The 22,863-nt window shown below is 48.2% G+C and overlaps 5 protein-coding genes across 5 annotated transcripts; 1 reads left to right on the forward strand and 4 right to left on the reverse strand.

Annotated features, from left to right (window-relative positions):
- Positions 1-876: 876 nt before the first annotated feature.
- ANOM_003726 (DNA-directed RNA polymerase) lies at positions 877-5,098 on the reverse strand (the record flags this gene model as incomplete). Its single annotated transcript, XM_015548983.1, has 2 exons — positions 877-4,185; positions 4,274-5,098. 2 exons carry the CDS (start codon positions 5,096-5,098, stop codon positions 877-879), a joined length of 4,134 nt encoding a protein of 1,377 aa, XP_015408758.1.
- Positions 5,099-5,812: 714 nt separating this feature from the next.
- ANOM_003727 (sulfite reductase (NADPH) subunit beta) lies at positions 5,813-12,506 on the reverse strand (the record flags this gene model as incomplete). The annotated part of the gene is made up of 7 exons (XM_015548984.1): positions 5,813-6,034; positions 6,101-6,363; positions 6,425-6,911; positions 7,634-11,054; positions 11,135-12,018; positions 12,079-12,218; positions 12,337-12,506. Coding segments are annotated over 7 exons (5,463 nt in total), but the record flags the coding sequence as incomplete, so codon positions are not given.
- Positions 12,507-13,861: 1,355 nt separating this feature from the next.
- Positions 13,862-14,965, reverse strand: ANOM_003728 (inositol phosphorylceramide synthase regulatory subunit KEI1; the record flags this gene model as incomplete). The annotated part of the gene is made up of 2 exons (XM_015548985.1): positions 13,862-14,827; positions 14,921-14,965. 2 exons carry the CDS (start codon positions 14,963-14,965, stop codon positions 13,862-13,864), a joined length of 1,011 nt encoding a protein of 336 aa, XP_015408762.1.
- A 948-nt stretch (positions 14,966-15,913) lies between these two features.
- Positions 15,914-17,174, reverse strand: ANOM_003729 (Rab family GTPase YPT6; the record flags this gene model as incomplete). The annotated part of the gene is made up of 5 exons (XM_015548986.1): positions 15,914-16,092; positions 16,148-16,550; positions 16,644-16,732; positions 16,801-16,826; positions 16,886-17,174. Coding segments are annotated over 5 exons (669 nt in total), but the record flags the coding sequence as incomplete, so codon positions are not given.
- A 142-nt stretch (positions 17,175-17,316) lies between these two features.
- ANOM_003730 (molybdenum cofactor biosynthesis protein Gephyrin) lies at positions 17,317-21,065 on the forward strand (the record flags this gene model as incomplete). The annotated part of the gene is made up of 9 exons (XM_015548987.1): positions 17,317-17,500; positions 17,557-17,591; positions 17,653-17,744; positions 17,806-18,114; positions 18,173-18,271; positions 18,776-19,046; positions 19,099-19,139; positions 19,203-19,240; positions 19,291-21,065. Coding segments are annotated over 9 exons (2,730 nt in total), but the record flags the coding sequence as incomplete, so codon positions are not given.
- Between the last annotated feature and the right edge of the window lie 1,798 nt (positions 21,066-22,863).

Consider the following 22,863-nt stretch of genomic DNA (forward strand, 5'->3'; position numbering starts at 1 on the left):
AGCCCGACTTGTGCAATCCATCTCTCTTTGTCAACTTGCGTCTGAGTCCTGTAATTAAATCCCCCGATCGTCCGGAGAAGGGGCAGAAGATGACGAAAAATGTAGTAGCATTTCCCCGCTAGGCTGCTGGTCATTGGTGTGCATGAACCCTGTCTGATGCTCATACTTTCATAACCGAGCTGCAGGTTATCGGCGTTACTACTAGTAGGTAGGACTTTGCTACAACAGGAAACATGCCGTTCATCCCGAGTCTGCTCTCAAACACGCCCATCATGTTCTTGGCGCAGGTTCCTCTTCGTCCGACATTTTGCCTAAATTACCCCGGAAAAACACAAAAGTTAACTTTTGCATGTTTACTACTACCAAGTAATAATGGAAAGGGTTCATCACAAGCCACAGTGTTTTGAGTTTCATATATTATTTTGTATGTACAATGATCACATCCTTTGATGTTTGTGATTTCCTCACATATATAGACATGAATGCAGATTTAGTGTACATGTTACCGATATCCAACGCCGGATCTATCCACGTGAAACACATTATACATCAATCGCCAACAGTGGTCAGGCAACCACTGTACACATACCGAAAAAAATACAAGGATTAATAAAAACAATGGGGGGATTCAAAAGGTGAAGAGAGAGGGTTTTGTAAAAGATGCAACAAATACACAGGATGGGGATATCACTAATCATGCTCAAACAAGGCAACGCTTAGGTACGGAGTAGGTAAGCGAAGAACTAGGGCGTAGACGATCCCGTCCCTCTAATTTTACTTTTCGTTGTTGATTGCGCCAAAAAAAGCCAACACCAACCCAATGCGTTCAAACGCCCGCCCAAGGAGGGCCCGCTCAGCCAACCAACGGTTGAATCTTCAGGAGAAGAAATATTCACTGTCTCGGATGCGAGTGATGTCCCACTCTCCTTTCTGAGGTACCTCGCGGAAGCGCAATGGCAGCCAGAGCCAAGTGTGGATAGCACCGCGCCTTTTCTTCTTCGGCTCGTCAATCTCATCTAGATCGGCTTCAGCGGCGGCATCTTCCAAGTTCGCCTTGGGGCCAAGAACATCGTCAAAATCGGTCATCAGACTCTCAATTACTGGGTCCGATGTATCCGTTTCCATGCCCGAAGTTTTCCGCTCTGCTGCTTCCAGATTCTCAGGGACATGTCCGACAACGGTCTCACCGAGCGAGCTCGAAATAGAAAGATCCTTATCGGCACCACCAGCCTGTTCAAAGATACTGGCGGGGGTGACCATTGCGCGTCCCTGGGCTTGCAATTCTGGATCGTCCGATTGCAAAAGCTTTTGTCTCTTGTACTCCTCTAGGAGTTCCTGCACTTTAGCCGATTTGTTGTTTGCATGTCTGCGGTGAGCTCGGATAGCCTTTCCAATCTTACTCGAGATATTGACTTTCGCGAGGAACAGATTTTTGCCGTAACGGACTTCAAACTCCGCCGCGAGCCTCTTCACAACATCGTCTGAGTGCATGCGAACGAAAGCCTCACGGAGAATATTGTTCATAGAATCGACATCGCAGGCATGGGTCCAGAAGGAGTCATGGACCGCCGAAAAGCTAAGACCAGCCCGGTCGCAGGCAATAGCTGATAGCATCATGTGGGTAGCGTCGAGAGAGTGAATAAAATTAGGCGGGAAAGCCTGGAGTTGCTTGCGCTTAGAAACAACATCGTCAGAGCCCATGTCTACAATGCTCAAATCCTGTATAGTAGTACGAACGCGTCGAGACTTTCGAACACGGTAAGGCTGGACAACAGGTAAACCTAAAGGAGTGGTCCAGATCACAGTGGATCTGAACTTCTGAGCTGGGTCGCCGGCTTTCTTTGTCGACCCTTCGGCCGATTGTGTAGGGCTCAAAGCTTCTTTTGCAATTTCCTCGATCTGTTCAGGAGCGAGAGATTGCGTGATTCGACTTGCGCAGTCTCCAAGCCAGTATTGGATTTCATGAGCTCCATTGAACATTGTGCCTAGAGCCTCGAAAATCTTCCGAGCAATGTACAACGAACCACTCTTCGTTTCATCGGCCGAAAGCTCCGGGTAATGGTCAACAAGCTGTTTGCGCACTTGCTTCATAGCTCCCATAAAGGTGACACCATAGACGTTCGTCATGACAGTCTGCTTGACAATCTTACGGGTGATCTTCCCGTCCAGCAACTTCGCAATTGGGGTGCCCTCTTTGGCTTCACGTGCGACAGCCTCCTTAACAAATTGGGCGACACCAGAATATACATCGGACGGGCGGTCGGACGGCTCCAAGTTCACTTGCTGAGCGCCCACCTTATCACCACCAAGTGCTGCGTAGTGTTGCAATCCATTGCACGAGCCGTCTTGATGGATGGGTAGTCGCGAGGGATATTGAGTAGGATCCGGGTGCTGGAGAGCGTTTCTCAGCTCACAGCAGGCGGCCAAGCATTGCCATGGATCCTCTGCGTCAAGCCACCACCGTCTGCCGTGTAAACCTTTGTTTGCAGAATCAAGAACATCGTCCAAGTGATCCATTGTCCATTGTTCACGTTCCGAGAGGCTAGCCTTGTCAAAGCCAGACAAGTTAGCAATCTGAATCTTCAGCCATGTTAGGCCACGAGCGCCCAACGGCTTAGCTTCGCTGAAAAGGAGGAGTCCTCTAGCATTGTCCGCACCCATTTGGTTAAGATAGGGTGGAAGCGGGTAAGCACGACCACGGAAATCCATGTTATGAGGAAGATAGAAAGTATCATTTCTGTACGCACGGGCAACTTCCAGTTGGAAATTTTGAAAGCATCGGTTAGAATGCATGCCGGATCGTCGATTTTCGATCTCACGCATAGCGTTATCCCACTTCTTCTCGGCCGCGAAACCTTCTTCGGGAGCTGGCTTAGGTGGGTGAGGAAGGTCAGGGTTTAAGGGCGCAAGGCTGGCAACGGCTTCTCCTGAGTTCCATGCCTCAAGCATGACCTCGAATACATCTCGATTGATCCTCCACCCAGTTCTTCCAAGTATATTCAAACCCTCGCGGACCTGTTCCAAACCATTGTTCTCCATCGCTGCTTTGATGTAAGACGGTTGTAGAGTCTCGCCCGGTGTTGCGCGTACAATGTTGCTCTGATAGATGAAATAACCACCATCTTTAGGACCGTTCCACGGCCTTGGTTTACAAATCATGGGCAACTGACGACCTAGCACATCCGCGGTAGGCTCCCGAGCAACGATCTGAACAATCTCTGGGTGTAAATGAACGTATCCCGACTTCCTCCCCCAGTTGATTTGGTAGGAGTGCTGAAATGCGGGTTGCAATGTGGTTGTTTTCTTCTTTGTACCTGGATGCTCCGCTGCAACAGGAACCTTTCCTACATCGAAAAGGAAACTCATCAAGACAGCACCGATTTTAGCTTTCACCCTAGGGGGCCAGATAGCTGCCGGGTCCTCCTTTTCCAAGTCGTGTACAATCTTCTGCCAGGGTGCTCGCCCATCCTTCTGTTTGCGACCAGCAAGAATTTCCCTCAGTGCCTTCATGCGACGGGCATCATTTCCCGACTGCTGCTTTTTAAGGGTAATCTCAGCTATCAGTTCATCTTGAAGGTCTTTCCCAATACCAGTGGCAATTGCAGAGACCTTGATGCCCCTTTCCATTCCTCCACGAGAGAAGGTTGATATAACGGCGAGAATCGTTAGTGCTGCCAACCTTTCCGGGTCCAGACTCCGCAGATATACTCCGTAGTCATAACGCTCTTTCTGCTCGAAAGTTCTAATTGGATTGGCCTCCGCTTCATCAACAAGCTTGAGTTCTTCTTGGATCCTTGATACAAGTCCCATGTGCCACTGATTCATAATGGTACCTAGCTTTTTTCCACCGCCAGTCATATCCAGCCCTGACTTTTGCATCTGAGTAAACTCTTGCCGCCATCGTTCAAGCGAAGTCCTTATCGAATCCGTCTCTAACTGTCGCTGTCTGAGTTGATTGTATAGCTCCAACTTTTCCTCTTCCGTATACTTGGTGTCGGTTGGAAAAGCGACATCAGAGCCAGTGGAGAACATTGAGAGAGAATCCTGCAAAGACGAGAGACCGAGGCCTTTCTGATCAACAGGCCGAACAGCCGGTATCTCATCTGTGATCGACTCGGAATTTGTATTGGTAATATCTGAGTGCATGCTGCCGATCGCAACACGTCGAAGGTCAGACGAACAGATCTAGTGAAAGGATGTGTGTCAGCACCAATTTCTTCTTTCCCGCATACCTCATAATGTTGAAATGAAGGCAAGAATGGGATAGACAAACCTCTGACAATTCGCCTAGCTCTAATTCCGAAAGAACTGGAACAGCCAAAACCTCCTCTTCAACTCCCGCGGTCTTTGCGAAACTCCAATACCTGCGAACTGCTCTGTCTCGCTTAGCACCATGTAACATGCGTAGTGCCATCCGAATCATGATCGCATATGTTCGTGCATCTGGCTGAACACCCCCGTGAGCCATGTCAACTTCGAACCATCTTTGCAAGGGCAAGACCAAGTTGTGCTGCCTTGTTACAACCATGTGTGACACCATCTCCTCCAGATAACGGTTATGGATGGCCAGATACTCAGGCGAACCGATTGGAAAGTACTCCCCAAGACGGGTTATCAGATTGGCAGCCCGATCCATTCGACCAACTTTCAGGGAGATATCCAGGTTTGCCATCATCTCATCTTCGTCACCACCAATACCCTTGTGCTTTTTGAGAGCTCTCGGTCTGGTCTGTAGAAGGTCGTCTATGATGATTAAGGATGAAGCGTTGAACCCCTTAGAGATGGGTGGGAAAAGGGAAGTCATTTGTGCCGGTTGGTCATACCGGTGACCGGCTGTGTATGAGGAGTTCTCGAATGAAGGATATGGTGTCTGTTCAACAGCGGAGTGATCTGCTGCCGTGGCGAGATGCCGATATGGTTGGAGATATGGCTGACGGGAACGATTGGGAGAAACTTTGACAGACGCGTTGACATAAGAATTCGGGCGACCTAGATGGGAGTGAAACCGCAGGGTGGCCAAAGATGGCGACACCAAACGCCCATTAGAAACCCGGAGATGAGACGCTGCATTTTTCTGACGAGCAACTCGGGATAACATGATTCAAGAATTTTCGCTGAAGCAACCGGATAAATTAAGAATACGATGTAGAGGTACGTAAAGAAGAGAAGAAAATTATGGAAGGCAAAAAATATGCAAGAACAAAATCATTAGTATGCGAATATGCGCAAAGAAAACTCAATAAATTGACAATGAACTTCCTGTCAGCGGAAGATATCGGCTGACAAGCCGTCCTGCAGCCCTTCACCGGTTTATAAGAGATGGGCAAAGAAAGAATGGGGGTGAAGGTCTGATGAAGGCGAAAAAAGTCGAAATGCTGTCGTAGTTCCTGGACGGAGAAATCGGGGGAAAAATACTCGGATCCTCAAAGGGGAGATAAGGCACGTGTGTGCACGTGACTTGATTATCGTGTTTTTCTTCGGCTTCTCATTTGCAGGATCGCGTCCACATTCACGGGTATTAGGTACCTCTCGAGACCTGTCAACTTGGGCGGTGGCGATCGTCCACACCTTTCACAAACTTGTATTAACTATGTACTCATTCCTGACTGTCATAAGTTCAGAGTTCTGTGCCGGCTTTTATAGAGTTCAGGTCCCTGACCAACCAATGCAATATTGTTAATATTATCTATAGCATCTTTCGCATACTACAATCAATTAGCCATACCTACAACGCTCCTTGCACTTTTGGGAATATTCTCATGATGCCATTCGTAAAGTCTATTTTTTTTTTTTTACACGTAAAGTAATTTAATCATTCTTCAGTAGTACTCCTAGAAGAGCTCCCTCTTCCATTCTGCTTCATCCGATTCTGCTTCATAGCCCATCCAGTCATCTCTGGGTTTGCTGGGTCAATACGCGGCGCACTCATTTTATCCAGATAGTCCTCACTATCGATCGCCGATTCTAATTGCGGTAGATTTTCCAAATCTTGGTGCATCATGTAGCTTTCATATACTTGCCATGACTCCTCAGTCTTAGAGTATCTTGAATTAGCGGAGCCTCTTATAAGAAACGAAAACATCACGTAACAAATACTCACCTCGGCATCGACCCAATCATAGCTACCCCATTTCTCCTCCTGCATCTTCTTCAAAAGATCCAAGTTACCAGCCAACTGACTCGCCTGGTCATCTTCAGCCGCTTTAACCTTGATATCAATAGCGCGAGCCTCATTTCCACCACCCTCATCATCATCCTTCTTCTTTCCCTTACCCTTGGTGGGAATCTCATCTAACGCATCAAGATGATGAAGCTGAGGATGCACCTGCACAACCGCCGAAACAGGCGACAGATGAAGATTATCTATGATCACTATTAGCATCTGCACGCAACACCAGCAAAGAAACCCAGCGCAGCAACTCACTCCCCCGGAAAGCAGCCAACATATAAACTGGGTCCCCCTCCTCAGGAATCTTAATGCGACCTCCCAGCGTCTGCACCCGTAATAAGGAAGCCGAGTCTCCATTTCCCATGCCGCCCATTTCCACATCCCCGCCAGCTTCCATTTTCACCTTATTCCCGCTAGCAAGGGAACCGCCACTGAAACCACCCGCCATGCCGAACGCGCCGCCCTCTTGCGAGCTGCGACTTTTCTTCAGCGCATCGCCGTACTTCAGGCCTTTATTCACGTCATAGTTCATGCGGGTGTTGATGGGGACGTCGACTTCGACAAGCCCTGTTTTCGGTTTTAAACGGAAGGCAGTGGGCCTTTGGCCATGGCGGTCATCATAGGGGTAGTCTGGTAGTCGGTCGAGATATTGGAGGACGTACCGAGAGATTTCGGAGTCTGTCAGGTAGACGTCGTAGGATGCGATGACGGGGTCTGAGGAGTCCATGGTGTGGATATGGGGCTATGGGCAATGGATGGGTTGGTCGACTAAGATCGTAGCATTAGTTCAATAGCATTCGTCAAATTGGACAGGAGAACAGTATATCGTGGATAATTGATTGCTCTTCTCTTCCTCAATTTTTTCTCCATATCAGGGCGGTGGAGAAGTGGCTGATAAGAATGGGAAAAGTGGAGTACACCGCCTTCTCTTATAGTGACATATAGAACGACACCTGACATTTAAGATGTTCATGATGTCTTTCTCGGGTCGGGTCGCTTTTCTTCTTTCTTAAAAGGATGCTTCAGCGTAGTAATACAGGAGGTCTTTAAAGCTACAGACCAATTGGACTTAATGACGATTAGAACGTAACACATAACGTATAGTGGCTGTTACCGACACAATAAACTCCCACCGCAGTACATGAAGATTAATGGAACTAGACTGATCCAATGCTTTTAGATGTCAGGCTTATACAGGCATACACAGAAGCAAGGAATGATAGCAGCAAATCAAATCACTACCCAAATGAAACATGGCTCACATGGAAATGGTGGAATCTAAAACAATGCAACTGCCGTAGTTGAAAGACCAACAATCAAAGCAAAGCTTAACAAAATGCAAAGTTGTTTACCCTCTTTTCATCTCAGATTTTAATCCTTTACTCTTCTTCTTCGTCTTCAACAACCTGTTAAATTCCGTTAGGTGGAAAGTCTGAATGTGTGTGATAGCGAGGATTAACTTACTCCTTCATGGAAGTTGCGTCCATCAGTAGTTTCCTTGATAACGCCTGCACGAATACACCAGTCTCCGAACCTCTCGGGCTCTTCGCCATCTGTATTGCGTTCAAGTGCGTACCGCTTGAGGAGACCTTTCATGATGTCCAAAATCTCATCCTCCTTGATAGAAGAGCGATATAACTTGTTCAGACGTTGTCCGTGATAACCACCGCCGAGGTACATATTGTAGGCACCGTATGCTTTACCAACGAAGGCAGCTTCGGCGAGCCAGGGCCTGGCGCAACCGTTGGGGCAACCTGTCATACGCATGACAATGCTGTCTCTAGCCAGGCCCACCTCTTCGAGAGTAGATTCGAGCTTAGAAATAAGAACTGGCAGGTAACGCTCAGACTCGGCCATGGCCAGGCCACAAGTGGGGAAGGCAACACAAGCAGACGAAGAAAGACGCATACCACTGAAAGAGGTGTTGTCGAGCTTGTACTTGGCCATCAATTCCTTGATTGCAGGGAGGTCCTCATCCTTGACGCTGGATAGAATCAAATGCTGATTACCAGTGAGACGGAACTCGCCCTTGTCAAGCTTCGCCAGTTCACGCAAACCGGTGCGCATCTGGAAGTCGGCAGTATCCTCAATTCGCCCGTTCTCAATGAAGAAAGTGAAGTGGTTGAGGCCCTTCTCATCCTTGAGCCAGCCAAAAGTATCAACATTAGAAGCAAACTTGAACGGACGAGGTTCGGCGAACCGTAAGCCGTCTGGAAGGAGAGCCTCCACCTTCTCCTTGAAGACCTCAACGCCCATGTCGTCGATAGTGTACTTTAGACGTGCATGCTTGCGGTTCTGACGGTCACCGTGATCACGTTGGACCAACATAATCTTTTCACAAACAATGTGGGCCTGATCAGCGGGTACATATCCAAACATGCGGCCAGTCTGAGGATATGTCTTCTTGTTGTTGTGAGTGCTACCCATGCCACCACCAGCGAGAATGTTGAAACCTTCCAAATGTCCGTCGGATCCCTTAATGGCGATCAAACCAATATCGTGTGCATACACATCGGTATCGTTGTGAGGAGGAATAGCAATGGTGATCTTGAACTTACGGGGAAGGTAGGTAGGGCCATAGAGGGGTTCGTTATCGACAAGGGCATCTCCTGCAACTTGAACCTTCTTATCATCATCATCCTTCAGCCAAATCTCATGATAGGCTGTAGTAGAAGGAAGAAGATGGTCGCTAATCTTCTGCGCGACAGCATGCGCCTCGCGATGGTAGAAAGAGAGCTCTGGGAGGGAGCTGCACATGACGTTACGGTTGACATCACCGCAGGCTGCAATAGTAGTCATAAGTGCTTTATTGATAGCACGCATCGCACCTCGGAGGTTACGCTTGATGACGCCGTGGAATTGGAAGGTCTGTCTGGTCGTGAGCTTCATGGTCTCGTTACCATGAGAGCTGCTGATAGCATCCATTTGCAGCCACTGAGTGGGGGTAGCAACTCCACCAGCAAGCCGGCAACGGATCATGAAGCTGTAGGCAGGCTCAAGGCCTTGAGCTTTGCGTTCATCGCGCACATCACGGTCATCTTGCATATACGTGCCGTGGAACTTGGTCAACTGCTGGTCGCTTGCAGAGATAGCACCGGTACTCTCATCTAGAAGACCCTCGGCAATGGTACCACGAAGGTAGTTAGACTGTATCTTGATGTCCTCGTTTGTCAAAGGTGCAGGCTCTTCAGGAAGACCCTCGACTTTGTCCACCCCCAAGGATTGCCAGAGACGTGGCTCCCACTCAGAGTAACCAGTCTGGTAAGCGTCTGGATCTTGATCATCACCAAGTCCTATATCTGTGAGCTTACGTCCACCCAAGAAGGCAACCCGGGCATCAAGGTCCTTGGCAGGCTTGTTATAATAAATTTTATCTTCCTTGCGTGGCCAGTAGTGGCTATCACCAAGACCAAAAACAGAGTAATTGATAGTAGACAAGTCAAGATCTCCAGAGCTTTTTACGAATTCCCACAGACCACGGCCATTGACGGGGAACTCACCCTGGCCCGCGGTGCTGGTTATAAACACCACGTTTTCCTCAGTAGATAGATCCTCAGCGGGGTAATCATCCATGGCCATGGCCATAGTCTTCAGGCCCCTAGCGCGACCGCGGTTTCCAAGGCGCTTTGCCAGGTTTTGGGCATTGCCATTGTCCGACGCGAATAGAATAGTCAAGGGTGCGCCGAAAAGACCTTCGAGAAGCTTCTCATAAGAATCCTTGGCCTTGCGTTTCTGGAGGGCCCGAACCTCAGTGCCGTAAGATTCAGAGAGGGCAGAAGAAAACTTGGGATAACGGTTCATAAGCTGGCTGAGTTGGTTGTCCCTACGAAGGAACTCTTCAAGTTCACGCTTGAGACGTTCCGAATCCAGAGAGAACTTGGGCTCGTGGTTCTCTTCATTTCCGGGGTTCCAACGGTACAAAGGCCAGTATCCAAGATCGATGGCCTTCTTGGTCTCCTGGAGAACAGTCAAGGCGGAGTCGTCCTCCTGGTTGTAAGGCAGGTATGCAACAACCACGGATGGGCCCTTGAACTGTTCGGCCTCAGCCATAGCTTGGAGAACCTGAGTGTAGGAGCCGTACACGGCAACGGAGGCAACGTAGGCATTACCGTAGTTCATGGCATAAAGACCAATATCCTTCTTTCTGCGTGTCGGATCAGCAGCGGTGCGTTCAGAGTACGGCTGGGAATCGATAACGAGCATGTTAACATTGGCACCGGAGGCAAGGACATGGTGGACACCTGAGTTGCCAAGATCATAGGCCCAGGCATCGGAGCCAACGAGCCATCGAGACTCATCATAGAAAAGCTTCTTGGACTCTAGGAGCTGCTTGGCCAACTGAGAATCATCCTTTGAAAGGTGATCAATAACATCTGGAGCCAGTCTGTTGGCCTTGGATGCATCTCCGGCGTTAAGAGCCCAATTTGAGAGGGATGTCTTCGGCGCATCAGTGGCAAAGCTACCAGCCTTCGATGCTTCTTCAACCTCCCGCACAAACCGCCGGCGGTGTTCCATCCTGGCAATCAAGGAACCAAATCCATATTCAGGAGTGGCGGCAATGGTTGAGGAGACACCGGCATGCTTCGAATTTAACTGGTTGGCGATGTGCAAACGCTCCCCGAAAAGCTGGTTTAAGATCTTCAGATAGGCATTTTCGACATGGGGCTGCTCCAAGGCAGTCTCAAGTGTTGGAACTTTGGAGCTACCGACTTCAAGGTTTTGGATAGGAGAGGTGATGTCCAAATTCTGGACAATGCCGCGGAGTGCCTGAATGGCAGTGGATGGCTCAACGTACCCGAGTCTGTAACCGACAATTTGTGGAGCACGTCCACCAGCAGTGGTAGGGGTCAAGCTTGACAACAGATCCATGAACGAAGGACCCCATCTTGTAGTCTTGCGAACTTGTTCCAGAACGGCGATCTTTTCAACCGAGGCTGGAATAGAGTTCACAATCTGACTGCCCACCCAGGTCGGTACAACCGCGCAGTGATAAGTCCAATGTTCTTCAGCTCGCTGGCAGTGTCTTCCTTGGACAGAGCATCTACAAACACTCCGGTGGAGCCAAAGATAAAGAGAGCGGACTTGGCATCCGAAGGACCAGTGTACTCGACCGCCCTGTAGTTACGACCCACCAATCCCGACAAAGTGCGCCAGATCTGAGAAGTCCATTCAAAGATGTCTGCGGCACTAACTGGCCTAATAGAAGAAGCATCCACAGTTGTTGCAGCGGAACTAGTAGCGCGGCTATCAACGCTGCTATCTCTTCTTGAGGAGCCAACGGACGAGTTGTCAACACTGACACTCGAAGGTGTCTGAGATGGCTGTGCAGGGGTAGCAGCACCCGAGGGGGTCTTAGCGTTCTCCACAACTTCATCGGCTACGGTGGCCACACGTCCAGAATCAGTGTACAATGTTTGGGCACCGAGCCCGGTGGAGTGAGTAGCATGATGTCCTCCCAAGTTCAGAACACTCTGGACCACATTCACATCCTCCTCTGCGATGGGCTCGTCGCGAGCAGAATTGGTAGGGTCAAAGAAGTGAATGACACCCTTTCCAGACTTGCGTGCCAAAGCATGAGCAGTGATAGAGATATCTTGTGCCTCTTGAACGGTCTCAGAGTGCAGGAATGTGAAGCCACATTGCCGTATTGAGCTGATCACCGAGTAATCTGGGAATGGAGAAGGCTCCAAGGCGACGTGAATGACAATGGGGAAGTTCGCCAAGCGGTAGAGGTGAGGGATAGAAGAGAGGAGGACAGAGGAGCTAGAGACAACAGAAACTGCATCTCCAGTCTGCAAAGGGTGGAAAGCAGAGAGGAGAGGATCCTCATTGTATCGTACTGAGATCACCTGATGAAGCTGTTAACCCACAATCCAAGTTTAAACAAGCTGTAATCCAGTATCACTCACGTCAGGTACGCCCTTAGGCAGGACACTGCGCGCCCTTTCTTGCTTGAGAGCCTTTAGTGACTTGCTAAACCAAGAATCTGTCTGCAGGGATGGCTGGACGGAGACCACAACGTCGCTAGTGAGATAGGCGACTCTCGCCACTGAGGAGTAAATTAGTATTCCATCACCAGCTCGTAGACAGACAATGACAGCAAAATATAGTCGTATCTGCGATCAACGGACTGGGGATTTGAGAAAGAATGAAAGAAAATGACTCACCTGCCTCTCCGGCAGTTGAAACGGGCGCCATATTGGCACTTGCCAGTTGCGCTGTGTAGAGCGCAAAGGTGGGATGATACTAATAGTATACAGAGTAGATATCACCGCATACGGTGACTCCACACTCAATTTGAGCTCAATCGATGAGGGGGAAGGAGTGAGAAAGGAAGAAAAAGCGACGGTCTTAAAGACATTTAAAAATTAGCTTGACTCTTTCCCGTTTATCATTAAGATTCCCTTCAAAATTAAAGCAGCGATTTTGTTCCCCATAGACTTTCTCCGCCATCGGGGTTGGATCAGCAACATTCTCATTGGACTGCGATCACGACATCGATGCAAACGTGCGCAGGCGGTGGGTGCAAACATCCTTAATCGGGTCAAGTGCGGGCAGCAGGTCGAGCACGTCAGTTCTTCAGCGGGCTTTGCTTCGGCAGAATGCTGATAGGTCGGTTACTTCTACTCTCTATGATTGATCTTGATGGAGATCTCGTGTTGCAGCCGAACGTGGAAGACATCCGCTCATCGGCCACAAATATAAATTCATAATTAATGTAGTTAGCATAATTGAAGGAAGATTGCCCCGTAAGAACAGCACAACACAGATAATCGAGAATTTTTCCATAATTGTTCTCTATTTTCCCTTAGCAGGGGACCAATCGGTATTTGATCATTCGGCTTGCTATACTTATTACAAAGGTAATCTGCTCTCGGGCGAGAGACTCCCGGTGTGGTTAGTGGCCCATTACATGGGGAATCGAGAACAATTGTTGAAGAACCAGCTTCCGCCCCCTCCCTCTCTTTAGTTTCCCCAGCGGATAAGGAGTAAGGGGACAGGCTCTTTAAAAGGATAAAAGAACAAAAGAAAGGAGAAAAAGTTACAAAATATGTCATACAATTGAGGACTATGCACCCTTTGGTGACAAACATGTGGTCTTTTGGTCATTCATGATAGAACATTATGCGATTCCCTGATATAGTGTATGAAAACTGATCCTCAAGACACCAAAGATGAAACCAAACCCCTATATCGATATCAATGTACAAGTCCCAGACGCCGGGGACCATATCTAAAAAAAACCAACCTTTCCGTCCTTACAGCCGAACAAAAACACCGTTCTCTGCCATAAGAACGACTTCGATTGGCCGAATATACCTTTTCGCAAAGAAAAAGCCAACTCTGTCTCTATGATCCGCTCCGGAAGGGAGAGAAAAAGAGCCCTGAGCGTTGTCTAGTCCTCAGACTCCTGCGGCCGTATGACGTGTGACCAGCGATTGTAGATCATCTCACCATTTAAGTGATATAACTTTATAACGAAAACCACGTAATGTGCATTGGGTAAGAGGTGAGGCTGTTAATACCAGAGCCTCGTCGCTATGAGTTAGGCGTCCACAGTACGACGAGGAGCCGTCTCCTCTGCCAAGGGCACCCACGTTGTATGGATTTGGACGCAATTCCCTCTGTAAGGGTTGATATGAACTTGAATGGATGACCTGTAGCGGATCGACAACTTCCGATTGCTTTTGTTTATCTGTTTTCGCTCCAGTCCTGCATTTTGACGTTCATACCCGGTACCTCATAAATGGGTTGTTGTAAGGCAGCCGCCTGGACAGCCGACTGAGAAGGTTGCGGAGGACCAGTTCCAGACCGACGTCTCCGTTCTCTTTCGAGGGGTCCAGGAAGCTCGGTGCTCTCGCCGCGGGCACGGAACCGCCGCCCGATTGTATTCATCCAGTCACCATCCTCATCCTCGCCTAACCAATAATTGCGACCAACGCTAATCATAGCACGACCAAGCTTTCCCTTCCAGCCTTGACCATCAGGAGTAAACGGCGAGAACGGCTCCTTATCGATATCGGCGACGCTGGCCACACTAGCGATGGAAGTGTTCCGGCTATGAGTCGGGAGCTGAGTGTGACGAGGCACAGCAATATAAAGACGCAGGGACTGGCGAGCAAATGCTAGCATGACAAAAACAAAGTATGCGCGGATGATCCATAGCGAGCAGATGAAGACAATGCTTTGGAAACTTTCCGGTTGGGTAACCGCGTTGCCTAGGCCATCGGAACTTCTGGCATACTGGGCGTTCTGGGCAGAAGATGGATCGTACTGCGGGCTGGTGAATCCGGCAGTCTGTGCAATCGTCTCACTACCAGGTCCGGAGGTGTTTCCACTCTCATAATGTTGAGAGATGACAAGGAACCATGTTACACCAAAAGCAGCGGTATATGCGGCGTTGATGACGCTATCGAAGAGGTAGAGCCAGGCGAGAGCGAGGCATTGCAGAGGTGATTGTTTCCTGATATGTGGGAAGAGCAGTGTTGCGACGCCGAGAGCAAGCAGGGAGTAAAGGTACATGGACAGCTGGACGGGGGAAAGGTGGTAGCCGGTTAGGAGCGCAAGCAACCCGTAAAGGCCGCTAATCTTGTTCAAAAGTAAGGACAGCGTGATGAGAGAAGCGCCCGTCCGCAGACTCATGACATAGAGGAATGTCTGTTGTACTCCGAGGGTTCATTCTTAGCACCATCGAAGTCTAGACACGGAACGGGAAGGCCTTTTATCACGAAATTTTAATTTCTGACATACCTCTGGCCGCGGGATGCGGAGAAAACGGGTTGGTGAAAACCCCATCTTTGATATCGCCGATGGGTTGCGGTGTGAGTGGTACAAGCGATGAGAGGATGCAGTAGAAAAGGGAAAACGAATGGAAGCCACAGAAGAGAAGAAAGTGAGGAGGCTGGAAGTCAGCAACAGTTGGGTCACGATGCCCATGCGGTATTGTCACACAGGGGCTTGATTTTCCGGACGATCCGCCCCGCCGATCATTACTATCTTTGACTATTAAACGCCAAGAAATGAGCGGCCTTTTAATGACGTTCGGGTAGGTACTCCGTAACCTCCGTAACATGAATTTACGTCCAATGAACTGTTTACTGCGCAAGTTTTCAATGACCTGGTTAAGGGAGGATGGCTGCATGTACTTCCAGTTATTGTTTCAAGGTCAATCTGAATGATCAGTTGGAATTCAATTATTCCTTTCCATGCTATTCCCTGCTGAATTTCCAAAGTGTTCTCTCGTGGATGTAGCTCTGCTCGCCTAGGCAGTCAGCAATCTTGCATCAGACAATACGAGTACGACATTCCCGATGCTAGCGCTAATGACCAACTCTGGGTTGTTTACTCCGTCGTAATATGAAGATATGCGAATGTCTGCCTTGACCTGTTTCTTTTCGTTTTCATTTTTCGTTTGCTCCTAATTCTGTTGGCTGACATTTCTGGATGCTATGCAGTTGCGAATAGTATGGTGAATAGTACAATATATATGTATAGTAGACGTTGTCCAAAATCTTACAAGAGCCATGACATCTTAGAACCACAAACTCAAATCTGGGCCGTTAAAGATAAAAAGGATATCGCATGAATCTGAGGGGCAAGCAATGGGATGTTGATGCGATGTAGCAAGTAGAACGCCAAATTCTCCCACCAAGCACCACGCGACCGTGTAGGAAAACAGGAAAGAAAGAGAAAAGAAAAAACGGCTTCGATCTAAACACGCTATTCACTTGAAAAGCAAAGGGAGAAAAATGTACAGATTAAGAATGGCAGCAATATTGACAATCTCAAACCTCATCAATGAGATCGAGGAAACAAATTGGTGAATGTAATCGAAAATGGTGACCAGGTAGTACATTACAGCATTCAGCAAGCGCATCCATCGTTGGTTGTGGTCTCTTTTGGGGTGATGTTCACATCGATCACTAGAGGGTAGCAGTCAGCTCTGAGGAATTTAAAAGTGACACCGAGGAAACAAACCTTGGCTTTCTCCTCTGCTACCTTCGCCTTCCATGCCTGGTAGAGCTTGGGCTATCCGCCGGAAAAGTTGCTTGACATTATGACCAACTTTGGCGCTAGTCTCGATGAACATCAACCCGTTCTTCTTAGCCTCCTCTTCACCCTGCGCGGTTGTGACCTCACGCTTGTCGTTAAGATCAGTTTTGTTTCCAACTAGAACAATAATAACGTCATTGCCACGCTCCCCTCGTACGTCGTCTATCCACTTGCGGGTGTTCTGGAAGGACTTGGCGTTTGAAATATCGTAAACAACAACAGCAACACTTGAATCCCGGATGTAGGAAGGAATTAACGACCGGAATCGTTCTTGACCGGCTGTATCCCAAAGTTGGAGTCGAACAGTTCTATCCTCTAGGTACATAGTCTGAAAAAAACGAGTTAACACTGGCATGAGCGAAAAAAGTGTCGAAGGTGGGGTTCTAGAATCGAGAGGCTGGCTAATTGCGGTGAGATATACCTTTGACAGAAAGTCGATTCCGATGGTCGCTTGATATGTATTATCGAATGAGTCGTACATAAATCTCGTAATCAGGGACGTCTTGCCAACTACATGTCAAAGTCAGAGACTTGGACAGACCATAAACTAATGGAAAACTGGCATGTGGTATACATACCGCTCTGCTCTCCCAAGAACACCAGCCTGTGGAACAGTCAACAATTAATTCAGACTACAGGAAGCTTTGGTATACAAGGACATACTTGAACTTTTTCAAAGGGTTCGAATACGACCCTACAGCGGAAGTGGATGCCATTGTGACAAGAGAACTTGTAAGAAGTAATGGTAGGATCAGGGGTAGCGGAGGGAAAGTCGCAAATAATTTTTACGTAGAAGACCTGTGGAAAGGGTGCCCAAGGGTATCTTAAGGATAGAAGGACATGAAAAGGGGGATATTATCGGGGATCAGAAGCAAGACCAAGCAAGGCGCCAGAGTTGTTCAAATGGGCGACTGGGGAGGAGTGAAGTCAACTCAAACCCATGGATCAATATGGGGAAACTGTACGGTAAGTAGATGTTATGGACTGACAAGCCAGCATTAAACTCCGACCGCCTCCCGATGACGGATTAAATCCGGCCCGACCAACCCATCATCAGCGCAAGCTGCGGGTGTTGCTCCAGACGAGTGATCCGGACAAGAGCTCCGCTCCACCGCAATCTTTCTATCGTTTGCGAGTCTTTCGTCAGGTGTCTCAAGGCCCTGTAGCTTCTTCGCTGTTTCCTCCAGCTTAAAAAATCGTGTCGAAAGTTGGAGGTCACCATGGGTCTCGTCTATCCAGCTGGTGCTGCTACCGTGTCACTCCTGGTGATCGGGGGATGTGAGTGAACTCATCCGACTGGGATAATGATATAGTGCGCTAATCAATACTTGTAGATATGCTTTTTCACGGAGATGGCGAACAATTTAATGTATTCAAAGATACTTGGATGTTACATATGTTCTGTAGGGTACCTTGTTAACACGTCCTAGGTTGGTCAATTTCTCGAATCGGTATCTCCATATGCTTGGGCAAACATTGGTATCGCGATGTGCATAGGTTTATCAGTTGTTGGAGCAGCATGGTACGTCCTAATCTGGAACTATGTTTTCTATTATATCATCACTCATGGCATGATTATCCAGGGGTATCTTCCTTACAGGTTCATCGATTGTCGGCGGAGGTGTCAAGGCACCAAGAATTCGGACGAAGAACTTGATCTCCATTATCTTCTGCGAAGTAGTAGCTATCTATGGTGTCATCATGGCAATCGTTTTCTCTTCGAAGCTCAACCTCGTCGGCGATGACGAAATCTTCTCCGGCAGCAACCAATATACTGGATACGCACTCTTTTGGGGTGGCATCACTGTGGGCATGTGCAATTTGATCTGTGGTATCTCTGTCGGTATCAATGGAAGCAGTGCAGCTCTAGCAGATGCTGCTGATGGAAGCCTGTTCGTTCGCCCCATCCGTAATTCTCTCGGAACAGCAAGAGAACTAACATCTTTGCAGATTTGTGAAGATCCTTGTTATCGAGATCTTCAGCTCCGTCCTTGGCTTATTCGGCCTTATTATCGGGCTTCTGGTGACACAGAAGGCTAACGAATTCAAGTAAGGTTGCCTGGCGGTTGATGAGGGGAGGTTTCTCCGAGAGAGAATCATGCGATTCGGGGTTGGAACCATTGTATGACTTCTATGTTACAGCTTTACTTTGTTCTGGTGTTCTATTATATACTGCATTATGGCGTACGGATCCGATCTGACTGTAGAGTCTTTTGGGTATGCGTGAATAGCATTGATTGTCCCGCTGGTTTGCCATGATGTCTGGGTTGATGTACAGTAGTAGGTGTGGGAAGTAATAGAAGTGCCGATATTCTCAATACGGGAGCGCACTCTTATGTATAGCATTGATTTAAATTTCACGATGTTCTATTAAGAGTTTATAGAAATTTGGCGATCGTTGTATTGTTGACACTGATAAGCTTGAGCGATAGCAAATATCCTACGGAGTGCTACTAGTATATTTTTGGAGGGTCTGATTACCAGGTGGTTTCCCCGCATCCGACAAAACTCTCTTCTCAATAATTCTGCAAATTCTAACAAGATAGCACTCAGAATGACAGACATCAAACTCAAGGCAGCGATATTGATCGTATCGGACACTGCCTCTAAAGATCCTTCCACGGACAGAGTTGCTGACACTCTTACGTCTTTCTTCTCCACGGAGGGGTCAAATACTTGGGATCGACCGGCCACTAAGATCGTACCTGATAATGTACTCGATATCCAACGAGCCATTTGTGACTGGACAGATGGCCCAAATTGGGTAAATCTCATCCTTTTGAGTGGCGGTACGGGCTTTGCGGTTAAGGATAACACTCCTGAGGTTCGTTGAACCTGCTCCAGAGTTACTCTGCTTTGCTAAAGTCGTTGAGTAGGCTGTCTCGCCTCTGATTCATCGCCATGCACCTGGCCTAGTGTGAGTTGCGTTATATATCTTCAGACCTAAATATAATGTGATTACTGACCGCAAAACATTAAGTCACGGCATGATTGCCGCTTCTCTGCAAGTTACACCTTGTAAGCTGATGTACACATGTTACTTGAGGGCTCACTAACAATCATTCTAGTTGCAATGATGTCTCGGCCTGTCGCGGGTGTTAGGGACAAAACATTGGTTATTACCTTGCCTGGGTCGCCAAAAGGGGCTAAAGAGAACCTCGACGCGGTCTTCAAGCTTCTGCCACATGCATGCACTCAAGCGGCTGGTGCTAACTCTCGAGCCATCCATGCCGGCGGTGTCAAGAAACTAGAAGCTGAAGCAGGGTTATCCTCGGGAAGCAGAGTGGAGCCGAATCGCGACCATCACCATCATCACCAACATCATCATTCTCATCCTCATGGTCACGGACATGGCCATGTTGCCCCCAAGGCGCATACGTCACCATCTGAGAGACCACAATCAAATGATCCCAGTGCAGGCCCGAATCGACGATATCGCGAATCCCCGTACCCAATGCTATCAGTGGACGAAGCACTTGGAGTGATTAGCCAACAAACCCCTGATCCAGTGATGATTGAAGTTCCTGTAACCACTGCCTTAGTCGGATCTGTCATTGCCGAGGATGTCTATGCTGCAGAAGCTGTTCCAGCGTACCGAGCTAGCACAGTAGATGGGTACGCCGTGATTGCACCTGAAGCAGCAGATGTTGGACCAAGCACAAAGGGGGTATTCCCCGTGGCGTCTATTTCTTACGCCAACCCAGGAGGGTCATTGTCCCCCTTGGAGCCCGGAACTATCGCCAGAATAACCACAGGGGCTCCTCTTCCACCAAATTCCAACGCTGTAGTAATGGTTGAGGATACAGTGCTCGCTTCTTCGACCCCTGATGGGAAAGAGGAAGCAACAGTAGAGATATTGACTGGTGATATTAAGCCCAACGAGAATGTCCGTGAGCCCGGCAGTGATATTGCGCTGAGATCGAAAATCCTCCACAAAGGAGACCTCATTACGCCAGTCGGAGGCGAGATCGGCCTTCTAGCAGCATCTGGAACAAAAACAGTTAAAGTCTTTAAGAAGCCATGTGTGGGTGTTTTAAGTACTGGAGATGAGCTCGTTGAGCACGACGATCCGAGAAAGCTCCATGGAGGGCAAATTCGAGACTCTAACCGTCCATCTCTTCTCTCGTGCCTTGCCTCTTGGGGCTTCCCCACTGTCGATCTAGGAATTGCTCGTGATACACCAGCAGGTGAGCTGGAACGGAGCCTTCGGGATGCTCTTCGCGGAGTGGGCAGGGCAAGTTCTAGTGTAGATGTGATCATCACCACTGGCGGCGTATCCATGGGTGAGCTCGACCTGCTTAAACCCACTATCGAACGTACACTAGGCGGGACCATCCATTTCGGCCGCGTGTCCATGAAACCAGGCAAGCCGACCACATTCGCCACGGTCCCGTTCAAACCAACGTCAACTCAACAAGCCCAGCAAGAGCGGGAGACTAAGCTTATTTTCTCATTACCTGGAAACCCTGCCTCGGCCCTCGTGACACTAAATCTATTCGTACTCCCCTCTCTTTACAAGCTAATGGGCATGGGCGAAAAACAAACTGCGCCCGGCTTATCTTCAACACTTGGATTACCACTCGTTTCAGTCAGCTTGACACATGCGTTCCCGTTGGATCCCAAGCGTACTGAGTACCATCGGGCTATTGTGACGGCGTCTCTTTCTGACGGCCGATTGTACGCCTCTAGCACAGGTTTAGGAGGGGTTGGGCAGCGGAGCTCTAGAGTAGGAAGTCTAGCGAGCGCAAACGCGCTCTTAGTGCTCCGACCAGGAAGTGGACAGATTGAAAAGGGTGTCTTGGTAGAGGCATTGATGCTGGGACCGGTCGTAACAGCGCAATAAATGTTCTCCAGTAGCAACATATTATCCCACTCTCACAGGATGCCATCTCCCAGAAACCGGTTGTTTCATGCTATCCCGAGTTAATTCCAAGAAATTTACTCTCTAATTTTATTCCATCATCGCTTTTCAGTCCAAATGAACTCTGAAGCAATGCTTAATGAATGTTAGACTCCAAAAGCACGATCTCATGGAACTCCTTCACAACCGTTCGGCCACCCACCTCAACCTCACCCCGTTAGGATCAAGCATGTTGCAGTACTAATCGTATTCTATAACATATCGAAACCTCCAGCTCATCCTGGTCTCCCTCGCAGCCAAGCCCCATAAGTTAGCCAAACTCCTCTGATCATGCAAATATTGCGGAGGAAGGTCTGGAGGAACCATATATCAATCCCGAGGCGAACGGCTTTCGAAATTGATACCAGTGATGATCGCTCCCTTCTGGCAAGCCAAGCTCATCCTAGTTGTGTATCCCACTCAAACAAATGCATGAAATAGCCGGAACTGATCAGTATGACACGGTTAACCAAGTTATCAAGTTGCGGGGTATCCTCGAAGAAATCTTGAACTATAAACGTGCACCCTAGCCTGGATCTGTCGTTGAACAACTCGAAGCCGAGATTGATAAATTATTCTGCCGCGCCCAATCCGATCAGATTCGTCGATGGCGCGCCGTCTTGTACTGAACATCGCATGTCTTGTCCCAGACCGCAACCTAGGTCTAGGAAGAGGTTTCCCGCTCGAATTTGAGATAGGTTCTGTTTGTATAGGGAAGAACGGGATAGATCGGATTGCAAAATAGATGGTGTTGGAATCAGGGATATTTTGAGGTGGTCCAGGCTTGGTGGGCTTATATGCTGGCTTGTCTTTGGCTATGGACAAAATATGAACAATATTTCTGACAAGTTTCTCTGCTCTTTCAGGGTCTAGGTTGGTATATTCTTTGATGAGTTTTCCTCCATCACCGTTGAGGTAATGGGAGATGTCAATGTCTTCGTTCCATGCAGAGAAGGATCCGGATCTTATCAAGGAATGGAAGCGTATGATGAGAATATGAACAGCTCTATATCTTAAGATTTGGAAAAGAAAGGGTTAACATTGCAGGACTTTTATAGAGCATTATCTAGAGTTTAGAAAGTAGGTTTTCCATATATTTGCCAAACCAGTGTATTATTGGATATGCCCTAGGCTTTAAAGCCCATGTTCCAGAAAGCAAGAGCCTCTCCGTTTGGAACCCAGATTTTAAATTGATATCACCTGCGTATCCTTGCGGTACAACTTTTCCGGCTGTATGCGTCATCATTCTTCACCTCCCCGGCTGAATCTCTAAAACTGATACAAATTAAGCGTTGACTGATGGGGAGGAGAGACGCGTAGGAAGAAGATTGAGGCCGTCATATTACGATGCTAACGATCTGTATACATAAGTCCCTGTTATCGGGATGCCCGTATGCTTCTTTATGTAACTAACCTGACCGGACAGCACCCCTAACTTATGATATCAGGACTATAATGATCAACGAAGTTTATAGTCATACACTGAGGGGCCTGTAATTGTTCTATGATTGTACGTATTCTTATGTCAATTTGAATGAAAGCGAAAGGTATCTAGCATAGCCTATGGCGGATTATAACTAAACAACCGAATAACTCCCGGGAGGTATGATGAGCAACATTGTAGCAGAAAAAGGACAAAAAAAAAAGAAATCCATATCTATCCCTCGCGTCCGACCAGGATATCACACCAAATAACACCTCAACCGCTATAAACATGCGAACAGATAAAGGAGCAACAAAA

Source organism: Aspergillus nomiae, assembly GCF_001204775.2.
Source record: "Aspergillus nomiae NRRL 13137 chromosome Unknown contig00068, whole genome shotgun sequence".
NCBI classification, from domain to species: Eukaryota; Fungi; Ascomycota; class Eurotiomycetes; order Eurotiales; family Aspergillaceae; genus Aspergillus; species Aspergillus nomiae.